Source organism: Suncus etruscus, chromosome 7 (assembly GCF_024139225.1).
Source record: "Suncus etruscus isolate mSunEtr1 chromosome 7, mSunEtr1.pri.cur, whole genome shotgun sequence".
Classification (NCBI taxonomy): domain Eukaryota; kingdom Metazoa; phylum Chordata; class Mammalia; order Eulipotyphla; family Soricidae; genus Suncus; species Suncus etruscus.
In genome coordinates, this window is record NC_064854.1 from 42,690,689 (window position 1) to 42,717,707 (window position 27,019).

The 27,019-nt window shown below is 39.3% G+C and overlaps 2 protein-coding genes, 1 non-coding gene and 1 pseudogene across 3 annotated transcripts in view; all 4 read left to right on the plus strand.

Annotated features, from left to right (window-relative positions):
• The window catches only part of DNAH14 (dynein axonemal heavy chain 14), a 367,193-nt gene that overhangs the window by 298,073 nt on the left and 42,101 nt on the right, over positions 1-27,019 (plus strand). Inside the window, exons 71-75 of the mRNA XM_049777552.1 lie at positions 2,865-2,953; positions 5,461-5,617; positions 16,645-16,852; positions 20,728-20,830; positions 22,121-22,354. Of these exons, the coding sequence (XP_049633509.1) occupies positions 2,865-2,953; positions 5,461-5,617; positions 16,645-16,852; positions 20,728-20,830; positions 22,121-22,354 (791 nt within the window). The remainder of the gene's footprint in view (positions 1-2,864; positions 2,954-5,460; positions 5,618-16,644; positions 16,853-20,727; positions 20,831-22,120; positions 22,355-27,019) is intronic.
• Positions 114-793, plus strand: LOC126013595 (chromobox protein homolog 1-like; annotated as a pseudogene).
• LOC126013520 (cyclin-dependent kinases regulatory subunit 2-like) lies at positions 12,403-12,642 on the plus strand. Its single transcript, XM_049776640.1, has one exon. The coding sequence runs from the start codon at positions 12,403-12,405 to the stop codon at positions 12,640-12,642; it is 240 nt and encodes a 79-aa protein (XP_049632597.1).
• LOC126014705 (U1 spliceosomal RNA) lies at positions 13,819-13,982 on the plus strand. Its single transcript, XR_007497706.1, has one exon. It is a non-coding gene; the product is annotated as a U1 spliceosomal RNA (small nuclear RNA).

A 27,019-nucleotide genomic window follows, 5' to 3' on the forward strand; every position in this document is an offset into this window, starting at 1 on the left:
CTTGACCATGGTTACCAGTCACCTGGGTTGTTGATTTTCAGGGTGCCAATGCCCACCACCACCACCACCACCACCACCACCACCACCAGCTCCCCAAAGCCTAGTTGGACTAGATGCGAAGCACCAGGAGTGCAATACCAATTCTCCTAGGGCTCTTGGGCTCTGCGTTTAACAGTGTTAACATTTATACCAGAAAGCTTTCGAGCACTTTGGGGAAGAAAGAAAACAAGAAGAAAGTAGAAGAGGTTCTAGAGGAGGAGGAAGAGAAATACATGGTAGAAAAGGTCCTTGGTTGATGAGTGGTAAAGGGCAAAGTGGAAAACCACCTCAAGTGGAAAGGATTCTCAGATGAGGATAGCACATAGGAGCCAGAAGAGAACCTGGATCACCCTGGCCTTAGAGCTGAATTTTTGAATCACAGAAAATAGCTCATGAGACTGATAAAATAGAGGGAAGTAAGCATAAAACTGATTCTGATTCAGAACTGATAAGAGAGAAGAGAGCAAACCAAAGAAGAGGTGAGACTAGAATCAGAAAAGCCACAAGGTTTTGCCTAAGATTTGGAACCAGATGGAATTATTGAAGTTACAGGTTCCAGCAGAGAACTCAACATTCCTGATGAAATTTAAAAATTCGGATGAGGCCTACCTTTCTACTAAAAAAAGACAATGTCAAGTGTCCATAGGTTGTCATATCCTTCTATAAGGAAAGACTGACATGGCATTTCTACCTTTCGAAGGATGTTGACATGATTGTGAGTTTAAAGTGGGGAGGAAAGTTCTACTTGTCTTGACACCAGAGGTGGCTTGCGAAGACTTCCTTTGAAGAGCCAGTATTGTTTGTGCTCTACAGCAGCCCATGTGCTTTAAAGCTGTATAGTTTGCATACCCATCCCAATGGAGAGGAAGGAGGTATTTCAAGGGAACCTGTCTACACTTAGCTTAGAAAAGTAAGTGGCTGCCAAAAAAAAAAAAGTGAACTCAGACTCCCAGCTAACACTGGGTACAAAGGTAAAATCCAAATGGATTAAAGACCTTGATATCAGACCTGAAACCATAACATATATAGAACAACTCATAGGTAAAACACTTCATGACATTGAGACTAAAGGCATCTTCAAGAAGGAAACAGTACTCTCCAAACAAGTGGAAGCAGAGATAAGCAGATGGGACTATATATTAAGCTGAGAAGCTTCTGCACCTCAAAGGAAATAATGCCCAGGATAGAAGAGCCACCCACTGAATGGGAGAAATTATTCACCAAATATCCATCAAATAAGGGGCTAATGTTTAAAATATACAAGGCACTGATGGACTTTACAAGAAAAAATATCTAATCCTATCAAAAATGGGGAGAATAAATGAACACTTTGTCAAAGAAGAAATACAAATGGCCAAAAGGCACATGAAAAAATGCTCCACATCACTAATCATCAGAGAGATGCAAATTAAAACAACTATGAGGTACCATCACACACCACAGAGATTGGCACACATCACAAAGAAAGGGAACAAGCAGTTCTGGCAGGGATGTGGGGAGAAAGGAACTCTTATTCACTGCTGGTGGGAATGCCATCTAGTCCAATCTTTATGGAAAACAATATGGAGATTCCTCAAAAAACTGAAAATTGAACTCCCATATGATCCACTCCTAGGGATATACCTACAAATACAAAAATACAGTTCAAAAATCCCTTCCTCACACCAATATTCATTGCAGCGCTATTTACAATAGCCAGGCTTTGAAAAGAACCAAGATGCCCTTCAACAGATGAATGGCTAAAGAAACTGTGCTATAGATACACAATGGAATATTATGAAGCTATCAGGAGAAATGAAGTCATGAAATGTTCCTATACATGGATGCACATGGAATCTATTATGCTGAGTGAATAAGTCAGAGGGAGAGAGGTAGACAAAGAATAGTATCACTCATCTATGGGTTTTAAGAAAAATAAAAGACATTTCTGTAATAATTCTCAGAGACAATAGAGATGAGGGCTGAAAGATCCAGCTCACAATATGCAGCTCACTATAAAGAGTGATCAGTGCAATTAGAGAAATAACCACACTGACAACTAATACAACAATGTGAATGAATGAAGGAAGTAGAAAGCCAGTCTCAAATACAGGCAGGGGATGGTAAGGAGGTGGGAGATTTGGGGCATCGGTAATGGGAATGTTGCACTGGTGGAGAGGGTTGTTCTTTATATGACTGAAACCCAATGATAATCATGTTTGTAATCAAATTGTATAAATAAAGATATTTAAAAAAAGAAAATTAAGCTACAAATAATAGTCCAAAACAAAAGAAATTAAAAGGGTGAGATCACTACAGGTACTGCAGAGATTCCTATATATTTCATTATGCTATATAATATATTCTACAAATATAATAGATATTTATATATAAATGAATATACTATGAAGCTGTTAAGAAAAATGAAGTAATGAACTTTGCTTATACATGGATCAATATGAAGTGTATTATTTAAACAAAATGAGTTAGAGGGAGTGAGATAGACTTAGACTTATTATAATACTTATTTATAGAATATTTTTTAAAAAATAGTATGGTAATAATGCCCAAAGGCAATAGAGATGTGGCCAAGAGGACTGACTGCTTTATGATTGAAAACATGCCACAAAGAAAGGGGAATGCAGTTAGAACAACTTTGGAACTGTGTTTCTCACAGTGATTCTTTAAAAATTTATTTTAAAAAGTAAAATAAAGTAAATAAAGTAAGTAAGCCATGTTAAAATAATCACAAATTTAATAACCAAAATACTGTCACTGTAGTGTCTATATCTCTTGGTGATTTAAAATTTTGATAATCTCAGGTTTCTTCTCTCAATTGCATCTAGCCGAACCCTCTGAAAATGAAGATCAAGATGAATATGCACCTATAAACTTTCCCTGGGAAAAGCTCACTTCATTTCAAAGACTTATTTTGGTAAGATATGCCTTGAAAAAATATTAATATTATAAATACTTTGAGCCCTTAATTCACACATTTAAACTCTTTTAATTGTATAAGCAGAGGCCAGAGACACAGAATAATGGGTAGGCCTTTTGTACACTGTTTACTTGGATTTTACCTCAATACCTCATATGTTCCTCTGAGCACTGTCAGAAATAATTCTTTTTTTTTTTTTTTTTTTTTTTTTTGGTTTTTGGGTCACACCTGGCAGTGCTCAGGGGTTACTTCTGGCTCTATGCTCAGAAATTGCTCCTGGCAGGCTCAGGGGACCATATGGGATATTGGGATTTAAACCATCGTCCTTCTGCATGCAAGGCAAACACCTTACCTCCATGCTATCTCTCCGGTCCCAGGAATAATTCTTGATTGCAGAGCCAAGAATAACTCCTGAGCATCACCAGGTGTGGCCCAAAATCATAAATGTACAAACACCTAAATAATATAATAATATGTATTCCTCATAATCATTTTAGGAAAAAATATTAATCTTTCCACATACACATTTTATTTTTTGTTTGGTTTGGGGTTGGGGTTTTTTTCCTTTCATTTTTGTTTTACGGTGAGGAGTGACATTCCAACAAGTGCTGACGGAGCCCCAGGACCACTCAAATGGATTCTCAGCCAGGACTGCAGTGGCCAATACTTGAGAGACCACTAAGGCTAACCTGGCAATGCCAGAGGTCTCCCTAGCCATACCCAGCAAAGTTTCAAAGCCATACAGTGCCTGGTATCAAACTATGGTCTGGTCATTAACCCTTGTACTGTCTCCTTGTTCTATTGTTCCCCCATTTTATACATTATAAAACCAAGATTGAGCTAAGATTAAAACTCTTAAGTTTTTTTTTTATTTTTTATTATTTATTTATTTATTTATTTTGGTTTTGGGGCCACACCTGGCGATGCTCAGGGGTTACACCTGGCGATGCTCAGGGTTTACTCCTGGCTGTCTGCTCAGAAATAGCTCCTGGCAGGTACGGGGGACCATATGGGACACCGGGATTCACCGGGATTCGAACCAACCACCTTTGGTCCTGGATCGGCTGCTTGCAAGGCAAACGCCACTGTGCTATCTCTCCGGGCCCAAGTTTGTTTGTTGTTTTTTTTTTTTTCAGAAGTAATGGTACTACACTACAATCTTCCAAAGTAGACCACCCTACCCCTAAAGTTTATCCTTGTAACTTTAAAAAAATCTTTTTCTTGTAACCCCAAGTTTAGTAAGAAGATAATTCTTTTTCTCATTACCTTCTCAACAAATATTAGTCAAGGGGAGGAAAAAAAGTGGAAAAAAAAAGAAAGAAAAAAATTTTTTCTTTAACACCATGATTCCAAACATGATTGTAGTTGGGATTTAGTCACACAAAAAAACACCTCTCTTCATTAGTACAACATTCCAACCACCCAATGCACCCCATATCCCTCCACCCAAAAAAAATTTTTTTTTTTTTTTGGTTTTTGGGCCACACCCAGTAACGCTCAGGGGTTACTCCTGGCTATGTGCTCAGAAGTTGCTCCTGGCTTGGGGGACCATATGGGACACCGGGGTATCGAACCTCGGTCCGTCCAAGGTTAGCTCAGGCAAGGCAGGCACCTTACCTTTAGCGCCACTGCCCGGCCCCCCCAAAAAAAATTTTAAAGTAAATATTTTAAATCCTAAATATAACAAAAGAATGGCAATATGATGATGATTGAGGATTAGGACCACATGAACACACCCAATTATTTGTTTCACTTGACTGATTTGATCATTTATATTCATTGAATATATTCTATGAATTTTTCCACTGGGATCCAGATATTTTGTGAGTCACAAATTTTTAATTTTTAATATATTCTGTATTAAATTGAAATTTAATATTAATTTATTCATGGAGAAACAAAAATGATGTAAAAATTAAATGTACTATGTTAAATGTAGACTTCCTGTATTTGAGAGGTTGGCCTGTAAAAATAGCAATTTTTTATGATTCAGTCTAGTACATCTGTGCAGAAACATACAATTTCAGTGACTTTGAAATGCTTGGGACAGAACTCATACAATCATTCAGTACAGAGATAGTGATTTGTATATAAATTGTTCATGAAAAGTTTATTACTTCTGAAATTTGCAATAATTCTCTACCTGATACAGTTCCAAAATCTTTTAGTTCCCCTCTAGATATATTTTGCAGCTGTTTTCAATTTTCTAAAACATACAAACATTGCACTTTTTTGAAATAATGGAAATTATTTTCATTTTGCTCATCAAAAAGTCAGTACACCTCCAGTTGTGCTCTTCTGGATCTTCATACCCCCAAAAGCAAGGGATTTTCTTGGTCCAGAAATGTATGACCAAGAAAGAGACGCAGAAAAGGGGCCCTTTTATGCAAAATCAGGGACAATTATTTGAATTTTTTCATTCCAAATGAGATATCAATATCTTTTACCATGAGTCATATTCCCTTAAGTGGTTTTTAAAGTTACCTTCTATGTTTCATTTTCAGATAAAAATTATTAAACCAGAATGTTTAGAAAATTCAGTAAGAGAGTTTATAGCTAAAAAAATTGGAAATAAGTATCTTCTCAGAACTGAAGTGAATTTGAAGAAATGCTATAAAGAATCAAATGCCAAAATTCCATTGATTCTTATTCACACTCATGGTAAGCTATATATGAATAGTGAAAGTACTAAATATTCTTCCAAAGATGCAGAGAAATAAATTCTTTGGCAGGCGAGGTCAGATTATCCTATGTTAAAGTACTTATCTGTTCTTATTTAAGTCATTTGGGAAAGAACCTCCGTTCTTCCTGTGTAATCTTACCTGATAGTAAGACCTGCTCATTTCTAGGAGGGGTCCTTGGTAGGTAACAAAAGGATTACTTCAGGGGCAGGAAGAGGATTTGATTCAAAGATTGAGGGAGATTCAGCAAAGGAGAAGCAAGGGGCTGGCAAGATGGAGAGTGAGAAGAGACAAGGTTGAATGCAGGGCTAATAATAGAGATGGCTTGAAAGGTTTTAATAGGCCACACATGTTGTCCAGAGCCTGAATAAAGCTGATGTCTCCTGAAACCTGACTGCCTGTGAATGATTTCCTCCATGCTGCCCTGAACCCTGCAGAGCCGGCCTGCTGAAGGGGGGTTGGAGATGCGTGGCCCCAGGCCAGCAGAGAAAGGCCTGCATTTCTCCATCAATCTCACCATCATCCACCTCCATCCAGAACTCAACAAATAATCCGTTTTACTATAAACCTATAAAAATTTTATTTTAAACCAGAGATCAACAATATTGTTATTCATTCTTTTCATGCATATATCTTTCCATCACCAAGCTCACCACTAGAGTGCCCACTTCCCTTCACCAATGTCCCAAAGATCCCTCCTACCTGCACTCTCTTCGACATGTAAGCTCAGTTCTATATACAAAATCCTCAAGCCTGATGACTTTGACCATTTGTTGTTCCTTTACTATGTTTCTTTTTATCTCATTCAAGACAGATATCTCGTCTTTTTTTTAATTGTAAAGGTGGTGATGCAGGCATAGGTAAATAGAGCTAACCTCCTGGAATTCCACAAAATTGTAAATCAACAATAAATCTATAAAGTAAAATTTGTTTTCCAAAAATGATATCTTTTTAACAAGTATATTAGTCTAAAAACTTAATATTTAAACAATATTGTACTAATGTATTTAGAGCTACATGAAATATATGAAACCTACAAATATAAAACAATAAGAATTAAAAAAAAAGTTAAGAGAAGCATCTGAATAAACCTATAATAGTATAAAAGTGTGTTTTATCCTACGAAAGGGAACAATGACTTTTTTATTAGAAAGTATTATGTCATAGGTATTGCTTTTCAGTGTCTGCATTAACAAATAAAGGATTATAATAAAAATCTCTAAGATGTTTAAAAAACCCACCTGATCATATATACAACATTTGACATAAATAAAGGGTTAGTTTTGTTATTGCCAATGTGTAAATTCTCTTAGCAGAATAGAAGTAAATAAACCATCTAGTAGTTAGCAACCAGGTGCATGAGTTAATGATACTCAATACCAAGTACTAAGATGTTTGTCTTGAAAGACAAGTTATGAATTCTCAAAACTGTTGCCTGTTCTCTGTATTGTTTCTCCAAATCTGATTGATAATCTACCTGGGTAGAGTATTCCTAGTGACATATTAAATTCACTGAGTTTTTGTGTTATAATCTCTCTATTCTCTTTTGGCTCAGAGTCTCATTTGATAAATATGCTGTGAGTCTAATGAGCTTTCCTTTGTGTTAGGTTCCTTTTTTAATTTGGCTGCTTTCAATATCTGTCTCTGTCTTTGTTTTCTGTCATATCGGGTACAATGTGCCTTGGAATTTTTCTAATAAGAGTTTTTTTCTGAGACCCTTCAGCTCTTGGATATCGTTGCCTGTATTCCTCAAATCTGGAAAAATTCATATCTATTATCTCTTGAACTATTATTTCCTCATCAAATATAACTTTCAATTATTTAGGAACTATAAAATTTCTTACATTGTTCCTCTTAAACTCATCCCATAATTTTCTGATATACTATTTTATTCTTTATCAAACAATTTTCCATCTTCTATTGTTTTATAGAAATGTAATCCTTATCATTTTGATACAGTTTGATCGTTTTCTCAGCTGCCATTAACCTGCTGTTTAGAGCATCTATTAGTTTTGGGGGTTTTTTGTTTGTTTTGGGGCCACATCTGGTGATGCTTAGGGGTTACTCCTGGCTTTATGCTCAGAAATAGTTCCTGGCTTGCGGGGGAAACCATACGGGACTCCAGGGGAACAAACCACAGTCAGTCCTAGGTTAGCGCCTGCAAGGCAAATGCTCTACTGTTTGTGCAACCGCTCTGGTCCCGGTATTTTTGTTTTGTTTTGTTTTGTTTTGTTTGAGTCACACCCGGCAGTACTCAGGGGTTATTCCTGGCTCTAATCGTTCCTTGCAGGCTCGAGGGACCATATGGGATGCCGGGATTCAAACCACTGACCTTCTGCTATCTCTCCAGCCCCTGGTCCTGGTATTTTTATCTCACCTATCATTCTCTCATTTCTGCTTTAGTTTTCTCATTTCAACTCTCATACTTTCTTGTGCTTTGCTGACTACATGTATCATCATTTCTTTGAACTCATTAAACATCTTTACCATGGTGTCACTAAAGTAATTGTCTTAGGATTTAGTGAGCTAAGTGGTGCTAGTTGAGCCTTCTGTGTTATTGTTTTTGCTCACTGAGCTTGGTGGATATCTATGCATCTTTTCTATTTGATGCTCCTACTGTGCTGAGGATGATCTTTGTAGTTAGTCTCCAGGACTCCCAGAAGAATTAGGCTAGGAATTGCTCTTTTTCTTACCTGTGTTATGATATAAATTTATCATATGCATCTTTTATTTTTATAATATAAATATATAATTATTTTTATAATATATAATTATATATAGTTATATAAATATGTACTCTTAGAGATAATTTTGCTTGTGGGTAGAAAAACTTAAAGATGCCTTGTCTGCACTTGGAATTAACTTCCCCAATTTAAGCTACAAAAATGCTAATCGTTGGAAACTGCCTGTAATCATTCTGATAAGGTACCATGATGTGTGTGTACACCTACATTGCCTTTGCACATGAAACAATATTATGATAAGCTTGTATGCCCTGTAGAATAGTGATATCCTATACAAGCAGGCTCTTGTACCTAAGCTTTGCTTTGCGTAAGCCTTCAGGTGTTTACCTCGCATAGATCCACCTGTCTTATCAACCATTGTAAATAAAGACTTCCTTGTTCTCCTGCTATAGATTGGCTCAGTGTGCTTGGTTCTGTGAACACCCGTTAAAATACCTGTCTATCTTTGTCCATTTACAGGAGTATAATTGTGAGCAGTGTATATTAAGGCTCTGTCACACAGCTGTGCACTTTAGTAGAGATGGAACTAATCCTGTTGTTATGGGGGAGGTTAAGTGTGGAAGCTGAAGATTAATCTCATCTATGTAGAGTGTGGCAATAAACAGAGGTTCAGGAGCTGTGGAACTGGGCCCATGAAATAGCAGAGGTCAGACTTGAAGGCTGCCAAGACCTATTAAAATTTTAAACTATGTTAATAATAAATTGATAAATGTTAAAAGAAAAAACAAAGAGAAATAAGTTTTTTTGATTCAAGGGCAAGATTGAAAGTATAGCAGGGAAGGTACTTGCCCTACATATAGCTGAGCCATCTTAAAACCCAGCATCCCATATGGTCCCTTAAGGACTGCAAGAAGTGATTCCTGAGCTCATAGCCAAGAGTACCCTCTGTGCATTGCCAGAAGTGGCCCAAAATAAGTCAAACAAACAAAAATACTTTCTTAATTCACAAACTTAGAACAATCTTTAATTGCTAATTTTCTATACAAAAAAAATACATCCTGGGGGCCAAAGAGGTAGCATGGAGGTAAGGTGTTTGCCTTGCGCATGCAGAAGGATGGTGGTTAGAATCCTGGCATCCCATATGGTCCCCCAAGCCTGCCAGGAGTGATTTCTGAGCATAAAGCCAGGAGTTACCCCTGACGCTGCTAGGTGTGACCCAAAAATAAAAATATACATCCTAAATATGTATTAGTCTGAACATTATAATCACTTCTGTTTTAAATAGTATTGACTCATGAAAAAAAACTGTAAAATAAGCGAACAGAAATTTTCCCTGCTGGTCCAGTCCTTATATTACTCAAATTTTGCTAGAAAATTGACACATACATAACAGGTGCTGTCTATTCTCTCTCTTTCTCTCTCTCTCTTTCCTCTCTTTCTCCCTCTCTTTCTCTGTAGGTGCTGTCTATTCTCTCTCTCCCCCCCCCACTCTCTCTTTCTGTCTTTGTGTCACACCCAGCATTGCTCAGGGGTTACTCCTAACTCTTGAGTTTGGGGGTCATTTCTGGCAGTGCTCAGGGTACTATATGGGATGCTGAGAATTGAACCCATGTTGGCCACGTGCAAGACAAATGCCATACCTGCTGTGTTCATTCTGGCCACAAAGTACTATTCATTCTGGAAGTTAACCCAAGTTAATAAGACACTACCAAGTGAACAATCCCATTTGTTCTAAGCAGTAAATGAAACCAAGGAAGTATTTATGACTTTTTGTTACTTTAGCTTCCTGTTTGGAAATTAGCATCCAATGCCTATTTACCAACTTCAATGCCCAGATCTAGCTACATGGGGTGCTAAAAATTAGTCGCCCTGAATGATTTGGGAAGTCAGGACCAAAGGGAGATCTTGAAGTTGATAATCAGCAGCAATCACTATAGGATAATATCATTCCCATCAATTCAAGGACCTAGTCATTGGTTAGAAAGGGGCAGAGCCAGATTTGTTTTGTTTTGGTTTGGTTTGGTTTGGTTTTTGGGCCAGTGATGCTCAATGATGCTCAGGGGTTACTCCTGGCTATGCACTCAGAAAATGCTCCTGGCTTGGGGGATCATATGGGACTCTGGGGGATCAAACCATGATTCATCCTAGGTCAACCACATGCAAGGCAAACTCCCTACCACTGCGCCACTGCTCCAGTCCCTCAAAGAAAGTATTTTGAAAGATTTTCAAAAGAAAAAAATGTCCACTAATACTTGCCAGGTAGTCCAGTTTAAGCTGATACTTTTGTGGTATTCTCAGAATACCCTTTCTACATGAACTACTGGAGCCATGACACCCTCTGACAGAAGGACCCAGTTTCGAGACTTAACCTATCAAATTTCCAACCCACCTTATTTGTCTTATAGTTATAAATCCTGAACTGTATAGCTGCAAGCAGTTGCACTATACCTCAGTATCTAATAGTGTCAGCAGTAGTATCAAAGGAAGTGTGATGAGAGAGTTACATAGTAATATACCCACAACAGTGCACCTAACCAGTAGCGCAAAAGGCTCAACAAGCATCAAATCACAGCCCAGTAAATCCTCAGATCTTAAATTTAGTAATACCATGGGTAGATATAACAAACATTTCACAGTGACCTATATTGATCTAAGATTTGTTAATCCCATTTGTTTTTGTGTTGTAACAGCAATATACAGTAAATTTTCTCATGCATGCATGGAGACAGGCTATGGAAGTGGGTGGGATACCAGGGATCTGGTGAAGGAGAGATCACACTGGTGATAGGATTGGTGTTTGAACATATCATGCCTGAAATTACTATACTATGAACAACTAGGTAAATCATGGTGTTACAATAAAAATTAGGGGAAAAAAGAGCACAGCTACACCCAGCGAAAAGATTTAGCAAGGCAGAGGCCCTTGTCGCTGGGTGAACCATGCTACAAACATAACTCTTGCACCAAAGAGCACAGACATGCCCCAGTATGGGACGCAGAGAGACAGAAACAAGTACAAAGAAATAAGCAAGGCCATTCTGCTCCACCCTATGGTTATGCATTTCCTCTAGTTAATGAAATCCAGCACAACATGTAAAAAACATCACAGAGAGAATGAGGATGGTAGCTCAGAAGACCCTAAAGTACCAGCCACCTATATAGCCTCTTTGATAAGGACTTTCAAGAAAAAATGTGGAGGATGCTCACAGAATTTAAAGAAAGCATGTAATGAACCTAATGAATCACAAGTAAGAACCAAGAAAATATAAAAGAAATAAGAAAACTTCAAGCTGAAATGACATGAATAAAAAACTTAGTAGGTGAAATAAAAATTTCACTGGAAGTCCTCACCAGCAGAGTAGCAGCTGCTGAGGACAGGATCAGTGAGTTGGAAAATGAGCTGCATAATGCCTCAATATAAAAGAAGAGACTGGGAAAAAAAAGTCCTCGAAGAAAGTAAACAGATGACAATAGAACTTTGAGATGAACTCAATAGAAACAACATAAGCATCATAGGAGTCCCAGAGACCCAGGAAGAAAAAACTCCATGAAGAATCAGCAGTCAAAGACTTCAAAGCCAAGAAATTCCTAGAGTTAAAGAATGCATGCAACCACATCCTGGATGCTTAAAGAGTATCAGATAAAAGAGATCCAGAGAAAAAGCAGGTCCTAGACACAATGATGAAAACCAGAGATAGGGATAGAATATTAAAAGCAGCACTATCAAAAAAGAAAATTATATATAAAGAATAATCCTTAAATTCTCAGCAAATACATCACAATCAACCTTGAAGGCCCAAAGGCAGTGGTGGGATATAGTGACAAAACTGAACAAAATGAAAGCTTCGCCAAGAATACTTTGCCCAGCCAGACTTTGATTCATGTTTGAAGGAAAGGTACACTGCTTCACAGATAAATCACAGATCAGAAATTCTACAGACTCAAAGCCAACCTTAAAAGAACTGAAGGGGCAGTTGGGTCGTGCCTTCGGTCCGCCGAGGAAGTGCGCTGCGCTTCACCACGCTGAGCTGCGCTGGGCTGCTGAGTTCGCTCCCTCCGCCGCCTCCGCCCCGCCTCAGGGATGGCCCACAAGCAGATCTACTACTTGGACAAGTACTTCGACGAGCACTATGAGTACCGGCAAGTCATGTTACCCAGAGAACTCTCCAAACAAGTACCCAAAACTCATCTGATGTCTGAAGAGGAGTGGAGGAGACTTGGTGTGCAGCAGAGTCTAGGCTGGGTTCATTACATGATTCATGAACCAGAGCCACACATTCTTCTCTTTAGACGACCTCTTCCAAAAGATCAACCAAAATGAAGTTTATCTGGAGACGTCAATTAAATCTTCTTTCAAATTTAATATATATGTGTATATATGGTAGTATTCAGTGAATACTTGAAAAATGTACAAATTGTTCGTCATACCTGTGCATGAGCTGTATTCTTCACAGCAACAGAGCTCAGTTAAATGCAACTGCAATAGGTTACGATAAGATGTTTAAGACAAAATTTCTTCGCGTTTTTCTCTTAATATTAAGTGCCTGTTTGACTTTACCTGTTACTTTTGTTAAATAAAGTTTGTATGTTGCATTTAAAAAAAAAAGAACTGAAGGACTTACTTTAAGGAATGGTAGATCCAACAAACACATCAAACTCCTACAAAAAGATGAAATAATTACCATAACAATCATCTCTTTCTGTATCAATGGACTAAATACACTGGTTAAGATACAGTTAAGAGTGTCAAAATGGATTAAAAAAATGAATCCCATATAACAAAATGGCAGACTACAAAATTAGCACATAAAAATCAATAGTCTTCTTTTTGGGGGGGGGCCACACCCATTAGTGCTCAGGAGTTACTCCTGGCTCTACACTCAGAAATCGCTCCAGGCAGGCTCAGGGGACCATGCCTGGGATTGAACTCTGGGTCCATCCCGGTTGTCTGTGTGCAAGACAAACACCCTACCGCTATGCTATCTCTCCAGGTCCCTCAATAACATTTGTAGACACAAATAATGGTAGAGAAGAAATGGATACATAGAGGCGAAATGTACATTTAAAAAAAACCCATACACACACACACACACACACACACACACACACACAAAACATTCACAATAGAGCCACAGAAACTCAAACACCTTACAGGCAACTAAAGAGGTGAAGGATCCATACAAAGAAAACGACAAAACACTGCTTCAAGAAATAAAAGAGGACACAAGGAAATAGGACACATACCCTGCTCACGAATTGGGAGGATTAACATAATTAAAATGGCAATAATCCCCAAAGCATTGGACAGATTTAATGCAATTTCTCTAAGGATGCCCATGACATTCTTCAAAAAAGTGAATCAAACACTCATGAAATTCATTTGGAACCATAAGTGCCCATGAATAGCTAAAGCAAACTAAAGAAAAAGAAGGTGAGAGGCATCACATTCCCAACTTCAAATTGTATTGTAAAGAAATAGCCATGAAAACAGTATGGTATACTTACCTGGCAGGGGTAATTCCATGATCACGAAAGTGGTTTCCTCAGGGTGAAGCTCGCCCATTGCACTCCGGGCTTGTTGACCCCTGAAATTTCCCCAAATGTGGGAAACTCGACTGCGTAATTTATGATAGTGGGGGACTGTGTGTGCGCTCTCCCCTGAAGAAAAAAGAAAAAAAAAAAACAACAACATGGTATTGTAATAAAGACAAACACAGAGATCAGTGGAATAGACTTGAGTATTCAAAGAATGTTTCCCAGACATACAATCAATTAATCTTTGATAAAGGGATAAGAAATGCAAAAATGGAGCAAGGAAACAAGTGTTACTGTTGGAACAACTGGTCAGCCACATGAAAAAAGGCGAACTCAGATCTCCATTTAACACCATGCACAAAAGTCAAGTCAAAATGGATTAAAGACCTTGATTTCAGACCTGGAACCATAAGGTATATAGGAAAACACTCCACGACATTGCGATTAAAGGCGTCTTCAAGGACGCTGTTCAAACAAGTGGAAGCAGAGATAAACAAATGGGACTTTATTAAACTGAGAAGTTTCTGAACCTCAAAGGAAACATTGACTAGGACATAAAGGTCACCCACAGAATGGGAAAAACTATTCATCCAATATCCATCAGATACAGGGATAATATCTAAGATATACAAGGTACTGACAGAACTTAATAAGAAAAAAATCTAGGGCTGGAGCAATAGCACAGCCTGAGGGCTTCTGCCTGGCACACAGCTAACTCAGGACAGACCTGGTTTTGATCCCCGGCATCCCATATGGTCCCCCAAGCTTACTAGGGGTGATTTCTGCCCTGAGTTCTGCCAGGTGTGGCCCACAAAAAAATATATATAACCCCATCCAAAAATAGAAGAACAGGTACCTCCTCAAAAAAAAATATACAGATGACCAAAAGGCACATAAAAAAATGCTTCTTATATTAATCATCAGGGAAATGCAAATCAAAACAAAAATGAGGTACCACTTCAAGCCACAGAGACTGGCACATATCACAAAGAACAAGAACAGTAAACAAGAATAAGAACAGTCCTGTGCAGATAATGTGTGGAGAAATTTATTTATTCACTGCAGGTGAGACCAGTCTAGTACAGCTTTTCTGAAAAACAATATGGATATTCCTCAATAAACTGGACATTAAGCTCCCATATGATCCAGCAATACAACTCCTAGGGATATACTCTAGGAATACAAAGATACTATACAAAAATGGGGGCCAGAAAGATTGCATGGAGGTAAGGCATTTGCCTTGCATGTAGAAGGACTGTGGTTTGAATCCCGGCATCCCATATGGTCCCCCGTGCTTCCAAGGGGCGATTTCTGAGCATAGAGCCAGGAGTAACCCCCGAGCACTGCAGGGTGTGACCCAAAACCCCCCCAAAAAATGTACTTTACATGCCTGTGTTCTTTATAGCTCTTTACAATAGCCAGAATCTGGTAACACCCAGATGCCCGATAACAGATTAGTGGTTAAAAAAAACTGGTTCATATACACAATGGAATACTATGATACAGCTGTTAGGAAAAATGAAGTCATGAAATTTTCCTATACATGAAATTTTCCTATATATGAAATCTTCCTATACAAAAAATTGAATCCCATATAACAAAGTGGCAGACTACAGAATTAGTATACATGGATGGACATGGAAACTCTTAGGCTGAGTGAAATGAATCAGAGGGAGGGGATATACATAAAATAATCTCACTCATCTGTGGGATATAAGAAAAATTAAAGACAGTGTGGTAATAATAACCAGAAACAAAAGAGATAAAGATCAGGAGGACTAGTCCATAGTCAGACGCTTGCCAAAAAGCAGTGAGTGAAGTTAGAGTAGAATAACAATAATAGTTGCAACTGCTCACTTTGGACAAGAACTGGATGCTGAAAAGGAATAAAGTGATATGCATGGCACCCCTTCATCAACAATAGTGCTAACCACAGTGTTAAAAAGAAAAGAGAGAGAGAGATTGAATGAGAGAAAGAAGTAAAATGCCTGCCCCTGAGGGACATGTACAGTTTATGACCGAAACCCAACTATAAACAATTCTGTAACTGAGGTGCTTAAATAAAAAATATTTTTAAAAAATTAGGAAAAAGTTTCAAGACAGGCCAGACAAGGTCCTTGCCACACATCTGATCCAGGTTCAATCTCCAGCACTCTTTATGGTTCCAAGGGAACTGCCATAAGTAAAACCTGAGCGCCTTCAGCTGTGTCCCAAAAACAAAGTAAAAACACAAAACAGGGCCGGGCGGTGGCGCTGGAGGTAAGGTGCCTGCCTTGCCTGCGCTAGCCTAGGACGGACCGCGGTTCGATCCCCCGGCGTCCCATATGGTCCCCCAAGAAGCCAGGTGCAACTTCTGAGCGCATAGCCAGGAGTAACCCCTGAGCGTCACAGGGTGTGGCCCAAAAACCAAAAAAAAAATAAAATAAAATAAAAAAAAAAAAAAAAAAAAACACAAAACAACTTTTTTTATTTTTTTGGTTTTTGGGCTACACCCAGCGTTGCTCAGGGGTTACTCCTGGCTGTCTGCTCAGAAATAGCTCCTGGCAGGCATGGGGGACCATATGGGACACCGGGATTCGAGCCAACCACCTTTGGTCCTGGATTGGCTGCTTGCAAGTCAAACGCCACTGTGCTATCTCTCCGGGCCCAAAACAACTTTTTTCAAAGACTCACTTCTCTATTATGTCTGTATCCAGAACCACTACTAAGTAAATGCTATGTTTATTTTATTTCCATAGAGAATTAAGTGATTTTATAGTTATATGCATCTCTTCATGTTATCACACAGGGGTTGATCTCTCCAATACTCTCCAGCAATTAAAACGAGAGTTTAAAAAACCACCACAACAGGTGACCATAATTTCTCTGGGTCGTGGCCAGGCAGCTAAAGCAGAAAACCTTATTAAGACAGCCCTGAGCAAACCTGAATGGGTCTTTCTCGATAATTGCCATCTTGCAGTATCATTTATGCCTAGACTTTGCACTATTATAGAATCGTAAGTATTTCCCACTTATTTAAGAGGATCAAATTAAGCATCAAACATTGACTATGTGTGTGGGGCCAGAAAGATAGTATAATGGGTAGAGTATTTGCTTTGTACATGGCTGGCTTGGTTTCAAGACTACCAAGAATGATCCCTGAGCACAGAATCAGGAGTAAGCCCTGAGAACTACTGAATGCAATAGTAGGGGAAAAAAAAAGTGAACGAAAGTGGTCATGTATATTGTATTTAAGCAATGCTAAAATAAGATGTAAGGACATGCAGAAGAAATTTGTTTCATGTAGATGCTATTTTCTCCAAAATGTCAAAAAGTTCCACTAAGAATATATCTATTTTAAATTAGGATAACTTGGGCCCGGAGAGATAGCACAGCGGCGTTTGCCTTGCAAGCAGCCGATCCAGGACCAAAGGTGGTTGGTTCAAATCCCGGTGTCCCATATGGTCCCCTGTGCCTGCCAGGAGCTATTTCTGAGCAGACAGCCAGGAGTAACCCCTGAGCACCACAGGGTGTGGCCCAAAAACAAAAACAAAAAAAAAAATTAGGATAACAGCTCTCAGGCCAGAGATATGGCTCAAAGGGCTAGAACACATATTTGAGGTGCTGAGTCCATTATCCAGCCACATGTGGGTTCCCTAATACCCCCTGAAACCGGACCACCAAGACGACTCTCATAGCTCCAGTACCTCTGACCCCATATGTCACAAGGCCAAGTAATGTTGGAGGTGGTCTCTGGATTCCCTGAGCTCTTCTTAGAAGACCCCCAAAATTATCTTTTCACTTTCTATATTGTTAATCACTTTCTTTCCTCAAATTCTTAGTAAATACAAACACATGTCTATACTTAAATATAGATCTATAAAAATAATTTTTGATGATTCCAAAATAGTAGAACACCTTAGATTTCTACTTTCAATGACAATTTATTTCATGGCTTATAGTTGATACTTATTTCTTCTTTTTTGTGCTTACCTTATTTTGGGGGGTCCACACCGGATGGTTCTCAAGGGTTACTCCTGGCTCTGTGCTCAAGAAGTACTCCTGGCAGGATTTGGGTGTCCAGATGTAAGCCAGAGATCAAACCTACGTAGGACCCATGCAAGACAAGTGTCTTTGCGCTATACTATTGTTCCCCTTCCATGCCTCCATGCTTAGCACCCTATATTTTTAGACAGGACTTCTAGAACTTTACCTACTCACAAGCCATTTTCACCCAAGAACTGCAACATAGCCTATTACTACCAGAAAGAAACAGCTCAAATTTGTTACTTGTTTGACTTTTAATTAATTCTTGGCTCTGTACACTCAGAATCCTCCATGATCGCCAAGTTTTTCAGTACTCCATGTTCAGAATTATGTAATGTTGCAGGGATATCAGAGAGCATACAGTATATAACAGTATGCTTTTGTATTCTTGATAATCTAATCAAGCATATAATGGAGGACATGAGAGAAGCTAGGAGGGCTGGAGCACATGCTTTGTATGTAGAGGCCCAAGTTAAATTCCTTACCATCTGGTCCCCCAGCAGAGCCATGAGTAACCCCCAGACAATGAGCTAGAAACAGGCCCTGTGCTGCAAAATCCAAAAACCAAACAACATATGATTTCTCTCTGTTCTGTTACTAGTAATATTAGCTTTGCACATCAAGTTAAAATACCTATGAAACTTAGTCCTATAAGAAGTTCTTTCCACATGGGAAGTTTCTTTCTCTTCTACTTTTTAATAGACTTTTCTGTTTTCTAAAAAAAAATTTTTAATTCTGTCATCTAAACAATTTCAGGTCACATGCATACCTTAAACTTTAACCACTACTACTTTTAATACTTTTTGTTGATTTTGTAGTTTGGTTGTTGATTTTTTTTAATGCAACATTTCCATATTTGTTAAATGGTGTTGTATTGGGGTACACCCAGATATGCTGAGGGTTTGCATTCAGGAATGACTCTGGTGGTGCTCTGGGGACGTTTCTGATCAAATAATCTAACCTAAGTCTTCCACATTTAAGGCAAGCACAATTCCCACTTACCCCCACAAACCCCCAACCCCTCAAATGGTAACATAAATTAACAATTCTTTAGTCCTATTCTATTGGTCTGTGGATCTGTTTTGATGCAAAAACTATACCTTATACATAACTAATTAATGTCTATCTTGCTCAAACTCTTCAAAAAAAATCAAAGAAAGGGGAACACTGACAAACACAATCTATGAGTCTAATATCAGGTTGAAAGCAACCCAAATAAAGACAGCTCCCCACACACACATACATACATACACTCAAATAACTGCTGGACTTTATTTCTGATGAAAGAAGATTTTTAAAAATCTTTAATAATATCTTGGCATATTGAGTCCAACAACACATGAAGAGAATCATTCATCGGGACTCAGGGATTAAAGTAGGGGCCAATATGCATAAGTAATTAACATAATACAGCAGATCGGCATGAGAAAAAAATAACAACTACAAGATTATATCAACAGATTCTGGAAAAAAAAATTGAGAGCCAGCATGAAAGTATGGTGAGTAGGGCACTTGCTTTGCATGCACCTAACCTGGTTTTGATCTAGTACCAAATATGTACCCCCAATCCTATCAGGAGTGATTCCCGAATGCAAGGCCAGGAGTAAGCTCTGAGCACTACCAGGTGTAACCCTCAAACAAACAAATATTTGACAAGATTTAACATCCATTTATGACAAAATGTTTCAACAAATTTGGGAACAGAAATAATATATCTCAACATAATTAAGGCTGTGCATGACAAATCCACAGCTAACGTCATATTCAAAGATGAAAACATGGAAGATTCCTTCTCAGATTCAGGAAGAAAACATGTTTTGTATAATTCACTAGTGAAACCATCTGATCTTAAAGAAAAACTACTTTTGCTAACTAGGAATTAACAGATCATGATTAAATTCTTAAACAACGTGAAAGAAAGTTCTTAGGGTAGCCTAATAAGATTTTTGATTATTAAAATTACTCCTAAGGAAAGGCCAGAGAGATATCACAGTGGATAGGGCATTTGCCTTGCTCGACCCAGCTGAGTTTGAGTACGAGTTCGAATTCGAGTTGAGGTCGAGTTGTGGCTGACCCGGGTTCAATTTCCGGCATCCCATATGGTCCCCCAAGCCTGCCAGGAATAATTTCTGAGCGCAAAGTCAGGTGTAACGACTGAGTGCCACCAGGTATGGGCCAAAACAAAACGAAACACAAAGATCCTAAGTTCACTTCAAACATTAAAATACTAGAACTAGAGATAGAGCATAGAAGCTAGGGCACTTGTTTGGCACATGGCTGACCTAAATTCAATCCGGCATCCTATCTGGTCCCTCCAGCACTGCCAGAAGTAATTCCTGAGTACATGACCAGGAGTAAGCCCTGAATATTTGTTGATGTGATTCCCCCACACAAAAAATGTCACTAAAATACTATATTTAAAACATGTTTATTTTATGTTATTGTCAACAATATGTAAGACACTATGGTCAAAATAAAAATTATATTAAAAAAAAAAGAATCCCCATCCACATCCCTGTATATATAGAATGACAATAATAAATGTACATCAAGCCTTAAAAAAAAAAAACATGTTTATTTTGTTTTAATTTTAGCACTTGTAATTTTTTTTTTTTTTTTGGTTTTTGGGCCACACCCAGCGGTGCTCAGGGGTTACTCCTGGCTGTCTGCTCAGAAATAGCTCCTGGCAGGCACGGGGGACCATATGGGACACCGGGATTTGAACCAACCACCTTTGGTCCTGGATCGGCTGCTTGCAAGGCAAACACCACTGTGCTATCTCTCCGGGCCCCACTTGTAATTTTTAAAGTATTATATTAAAGTACTTGTTATTTTTATTTCTCAGATTTCAGAATCCAAATTTGAACATAAACCCTCAGTTCAGGCTATGGTTAAGCTCAAACTCAGACAGTCCTTTGCCACCTTTTATTCTTCAAAAGGGTTTAAAGGTGAGTAAAAATAAAAAATTTCAGAGGCTGTGATATAATACAGAGCATAAGATCCTGGCACTACATAGTATCCACTGAACCCTACTAGAATAGATCTGCTTAAATTTTCACTTGACTCCTTTTTGTCTGAGAATTGCAATATGAGCACTTATTGCAAGAAATACTCAAATGCCAAAAGATTCACTCTGTGGTTGATTTGGAATTAATTCTGATTTTAGGCATTCAGAAAACATTACTGTTGGCCAAATTTTTATTATTACCACATTCAGTGAATGGGGCCACAACCCACAGTTTAAAACGCTAGCACTTGGGGCCGGAGAGATAGCATGGAGGTAAAGCGTTTGCCTTTCATGCAGAAGGTCATTGGTTCGAATCCTAGCATCCCATATGGTCCTCTGAGCCTGCCAGGAGCTATTTCTGAGTGTGGAGCCAGGAGTAACCCCTGAGCGCTGCCAGGTGTGACCTAAAAACCAAGAAAAAAAGGGCCGGGAAGGTGGCGCTAGAGGTAAGGTGTCTGCCTTGCAAGCGCTAGCATAGGACGGACCGAGGTTCGATCCCCCGGCGTCCCATATGGTCCCCCCAAGCCAGGGGGGGGAAAGAAAGAAAGAAAGAAAGAAAGGAAGGAAGGAAGGAAGGAAGGAAGGAAGGAAGGAAGGAAGGAAGGAAGGAAGGAAGGAAGGAAGGAAGGAAGGAAGGAAGGAAGGAAGGAAGGAAGGAAGGAAGGAAGGAAGGAAGGAAGGAAGGAAGGAAGGAAGGAAGGAAGGAAGGAAGGAAGGAAGGAAGAAAGGAAAGGAAGGAAAGGAAAGAAAGGAAAAAAAGAAAGAAGTGCTAGCACTTAAGCTGCAGTAACTCTTCCATTGTTAAACTTTCTGAATTTCTAGAATTCTGTCTCTGAACAAACCACTTTTTATACCTGACAGTGCTCAGGAGTTAATCCCAGTTCTAGAAGGGATCACTCCTGTAAGGATACAAGAGACCATATGGACTGCTGGAAATTGAAACTAAGTGGGCTATGTGTGAGGCAAAAGATCCTATCTACTGTCCTATAGTTCTGGCCCTGTAAAAACACTTTTTATGACAATGCTATACTTGTCACGTGGATATATGAAGTGTAATCACAGGCAATCTGGACCATTCCTTTTACAGAGCTTTTCAAATGCAAAGAATAGCACAAGAGTTTTCATTAACTGTCAATTCTTAAGATCTGTTGTAGGGAATTTTATTTTTTTTTTACCAGATCTTTGCAGTGAATAGGGTCCTCTCATATTTATATACATGTTTGTTTTCAAGATTGCCTTGGAAAAACCCCAGGGGTTGAAAAATACTTTACTGCATACATTTGGATTTGGATTGGCTTATAATAAAGAGGTGACAGAAGAAATATTTGAAAAATATGACCGTAAACCAGGGTGGAAAAAGATTTTATTCAGCGTGTGCATGTTCAATGCTCTGGTCAATGAAAGAAAAAAATATGGACTACTAGGTTGGAATATAGCTAATCAATTCTGTTCTTCAGATTTAGAGGTAAGTGCAAGATCTTAACAGCACACGATAGCAATAAATAAGTAGAAATACAATTCACAGGAAGTTTCCGCACTGTGTCCCTACCAATCCTAAGTACTTTTTATGGTGATAAGAAGGTTTGAGATTGTGTTAAGCAAGATTCATGTTTGAAAGTTGGATCATGGAGCCAGCTTTTCTGGATTAAAATCACAGCTGCAAGCACTTCAACTGTACAACCTTTATCTGTCTGGCAAACTAATTGGCATCTCTGAGTCTTAGTTTCCTTGACTCAAAACAGCAGTGTGACGGTGAGTGAGGAAATGTCAGTACCAGCTCTCAAAAGCCAACTACTTGTTAATAAAAGATATATAGCTTTAGAACAGTATCTAAAACAGATCAAATACAAAAATTTGGTTTTTGCTCTTATTTGTTTAGAGCAGGAGAGATTATGGCCAGGTTTAGGACCAGGAATTTAGCTTAACAATTTTGCTCACTGTTGCCTACAAATCTTTTTTGTGCTTAATGCTGGAGAGTAATTTTTTTCCATTATTTGGCTTTTTTGGGACCAAGTCCAATGGGGTTCAAGGCTTACTCCTAAATTTTTATTCAGATATCACTTCTGACAGTACTTAGAAAACCATATAGCATTCCAGAAACCAAACTAGAATTATTGCATACAAGACAAGCACCTTACCTCAATACTGTCTATTCAGACTCCAGGAATGTTTTATTTATTGCTCAAGTAGATAGGTGAAACACCTGGTTAAATTTGTCCAAATTAATTTATTGTAGTTTTGCCCCAGGCATGGAACAAAACTTCGTTGGTATGTTAGAGCACATACCAAAAAAATTTATTTGGGGGAGAGGAGTGAAGAAGGGAGGGGGAATAATAGAGGAGGCCAATCTTGAGAATACTCAGAGCTTACTCCTGTCTCTGTGATTAGGGGTCACTTCTGGAGAAGCGCAGGAGACCATTTGGGGGGGCCAGATATCAAACTCAAGTCAGCCATTATGAGGCAAGTGCCCTTTCTGCTTTAGTATCTCTAACCCTCAAAATAAAAGCTTTCTGAAGAAAAATTTTAAAACTTAAAATGGGCCTGTTACTCTGACAGACTGGGGGGCCTGGGGGTGATGGCATGGAATGAAGTCTGGGAACATTGGTGGAAGAAGGGCGACACTGGTGGTGGGATTGGCCCTAAAACATTGTATGTCTGAAACCCAACTTTGTAAATCACAGTGATTTCAATTAAAAAAAATTAAGAAAATTTGAACATGTCACTGGGAATACATCACCTAAACTCACCCTAAAGTGGCCCTTTTCCACATCTCCTACATCTTCATTAAATTGCATTATTTTCACAAAAGATTGTCAAACTCATTGCAGGTGCAATTGCTCATCAGGGTATGTGTCTTGGCACCCAACCAAAATGTAACAGGCAATAGCTTCACTGTAAATATTTGTCAGGAATGTGAAATGTGAGCTCAAGTTGGCCTCTGCCCAGACCTTACTCAAAGCTCGATCAAAAGCATTATGATATATAAGGGAACTGGGGCCTGGTACCATATTTTAGAACAAAATTAATAGTCTTACTATATGAATAATTTCCTGTAAACTAAAAATCCTAATAGACAAGGCATGGATAAATAATTCTTAATTAAATATACTAAAAAAATGATTGTAGGGGCTGGAGAGATAGTAGGTAGGGTGTTTGTCTTGCAAGCAGCCGACCCAGGACCAAAGGTGGTTCGAATTACGGCATCCCATATGGTCCCCTGTGACTGTCATGAGCGATTTCAGAGCAGAGAGCCAGGAATAACCCCTGAGTACCGCTAGATGTGGCCCAAAAACAAAAAATAAATAAATAATATTGTGGGGGCCGGAGCTATAGCACAGCAGTAGGGCATTTGCTTTGCACATGGCCGATCCAGAACAGACCTTGGTTCGATCCATGGTGTCCCTGGTCCCCCAAGCCAGGAGCGATTTCTGAGTGCATAGCCAGGAGTAACTCCTGAGCATCACAGGGTGTGCCCCAAAAAGCAAAAATAAATAAATAAATAAATAAATAAAAAGATTGTGAAAAGTTGTTTTCAATTTAATTAATTAATGATGTGGTTTATTGTGTGTAGGACCTGGGAGATAATACAGGAGTAAATTGTTTATCTTGCAAGTGGGTGACCCCAGTTTGATTCCCATTACCCTATGGTCCTCTGAGCATTTTTGATTAGGACTCTTGAGGTCCCTGACACTGCCAGAACGGCCTGACTAATCCTCAACATCATGGAGACTGAGCAACAGCACATCCTCAGGCTTTTGCATTGAACAGTTACCCGCCTGCTGGAAAAATCACCAGTAGGGACCCAGGGCCTCCTGGGCATCATTTGGAAGCCCTTCTCTCCCTCATTCCTCCCCGCTCCAAAAAAAAAGTATCTACTACTCCTTTCCTGGTATATAAACTAAATAAAATTCAGAGAAACAAGAGACCCAGACACTACTATTAGAATTAAAATTGCTGTTGAGTTTCTGATAACATTAATCATCTATATCAAAGGCTTTCAAAGAATTCAGATTATTGTTGAAGTCATAGAGGAAGCCACATTTATAAAATTGTTTAATAAAATAGGACTGTCAGAGAGCATAAACAGTATGAGCTCATGTCTGCACATATAGCTAAACTATGTGCTTATTTCCAAGTAATACAAATTTAGAGATGATCTCATCTGCAAGAGAAATGTACACTAGGAATATGGCAGCCTGGGTGAAAGCCAGGAGCATATGGTCATAAAGGCTGGAATTCCTGCCTGGCTGCTCTCCCAGGCACATAGCTAAGAGGCTTGCTTCAACTGGAAGCAGTCAGTTGCATCATCACATTGATCTCCATTCCCTTCCTTTGTGCTCCCTCTCAATGTGGCCCACCTGAGAGCAGCCTTGCTAGCAGGAGAGACCCTTAATGCCTGAGGGCCAAGCTGTCTGTGTTTAGTTTTCGGATCTTCCTAAGAGTTTTCTAGAAGTTCCAGATGCTAACCTTGAAACTTTATGGGAAATTGGATTTATGTACAATCTCTTTCACTAGAGTATGGGTACTCCACATTTAATGCATTAATTACTTTTTACCACACTAAGAAACACTGAGAAGGGGGATTACACTCATTAAGAGGAGACTCCCCCATTTTTCAGGGAGGGACTTCAGAGCATAAAAGCCGGCTATCCTTTGCAAAAGCTGGCTCCCTGTGTGTGACACCAGGCGGGGAAAATCCGCGAAAGTACACCGGCCCAGTGGGGCTCAGCTGTGAAAGACTGTGAGTGTGACCTGTCTATGTCTGTCTACTGTCCTCTTGCGTGAAACTCTTGCGAGTGGGGCAAAAAGAGCCTCCAGAAACCTCGCTCGCCCAGACGCCATTTTCAGGGAGGGACTTCAGAGCATAAAAACCGGCTATCCTTTGCAAAAGCTGGCTCCCTGTGTGTGACACCAGGCGGGGAAAATCCGCGAAAGTACACCGGCCCAGTGGGGCTCAGCTGTGAAAGACTGTGAGTGTGACCTGTCTATGTCTGTCTACTGTCCTCTTGCGTGAAACTCTTGCGAGTGGGGCAAAAAGAGCCTCCAGAAACCTCGCTCGCCCAGACGCCATTTTCAGGGAGGGACTTCAGAGCATAAAAACCGGCTATCCTTTGCAAAAGCTGGCTCCCTGTGTGTGACACCAGGCGGGGAAAATCCGCGAAAGTACACCGGCCCAGTGGGGCTCAGCTGTGAAAGACTGTGAGTGTGACCTGTCTATGTCTGTCTACTGCCCTCTTGCGTGAAACTCTTGCGAGTGGGGCAAAAAGAGGCTCAGAGGAGCACGGCTGCTCCGCTTCGCTACGCGGCCGTGCACTCTTTCTAAGGAAAGAACTCCATTGCAACAAGAAGGAAAAATCACACTAAGAACGGCGCTATATCACAGAAGCAAACATTTCTCTCTGGACTGTCTTCTCTGTTACATGCTCGGGCCTAAGATTTGACCCAGTGTGAGGCTTCATCCACGGAGGACTCCCCTCCCTTAGAGGCAAGTCAGCCCATCCAGAAAGGGAGGAGCCAGAGGAGTGTGCTGCCTACATCATATAGACAATGAATACCACTACAACACGTAGAAAAACCCACAATACAAATGTGACAATGGGGAAACAGCGCAGGCCAGCATCAGACATAGAGAATGAAGATGACAATTCTGAGGACCAGATAATGACTGAACAACTAATCAACCTCTCAGATAAGGACTTTAGACTAGCAATATGGAAGGTGCTCAACAGACTCCAAGAAACCATGGATCGAGTTGAACAGAACACTAATAAGAACCAAGAAAATATGAAGGCAGAAATGACAAAACTCCAAACTGAAATAACATGTCAACTAACAGGCCTGAAAAACTCAGTAAACGAAGTGAATGACAAAATGGATAAGCTCTGGGACAGGGTATCAGAAGCTGAGAATAGACTTGGTGCTGTGGAAGATGAGATACATAACAATTCCATACAGCAGGAGAGATTGGACAAAAAACTTAAAGCAAATGAGCAGACAATGGAAAAATTAGTCAAAGAATGGGAACAGACGAAAATAGAAGTCTATGATAAGATCAACAGAAACAACTTAAGAATCATTGGAGTCCCAGAGACCCAGGAAGAAAATTTCCAGGAAGAATCAATGGTCAAGA

Coding starts and splice junctions, on each gene's coding strand:
- LOC126013520 (XM_049776640.1), top strand. CDS start 12,403: ATGGCCCACAAGCAGATCTACTACTTGGACAAGTACTTCGACGAGCAC.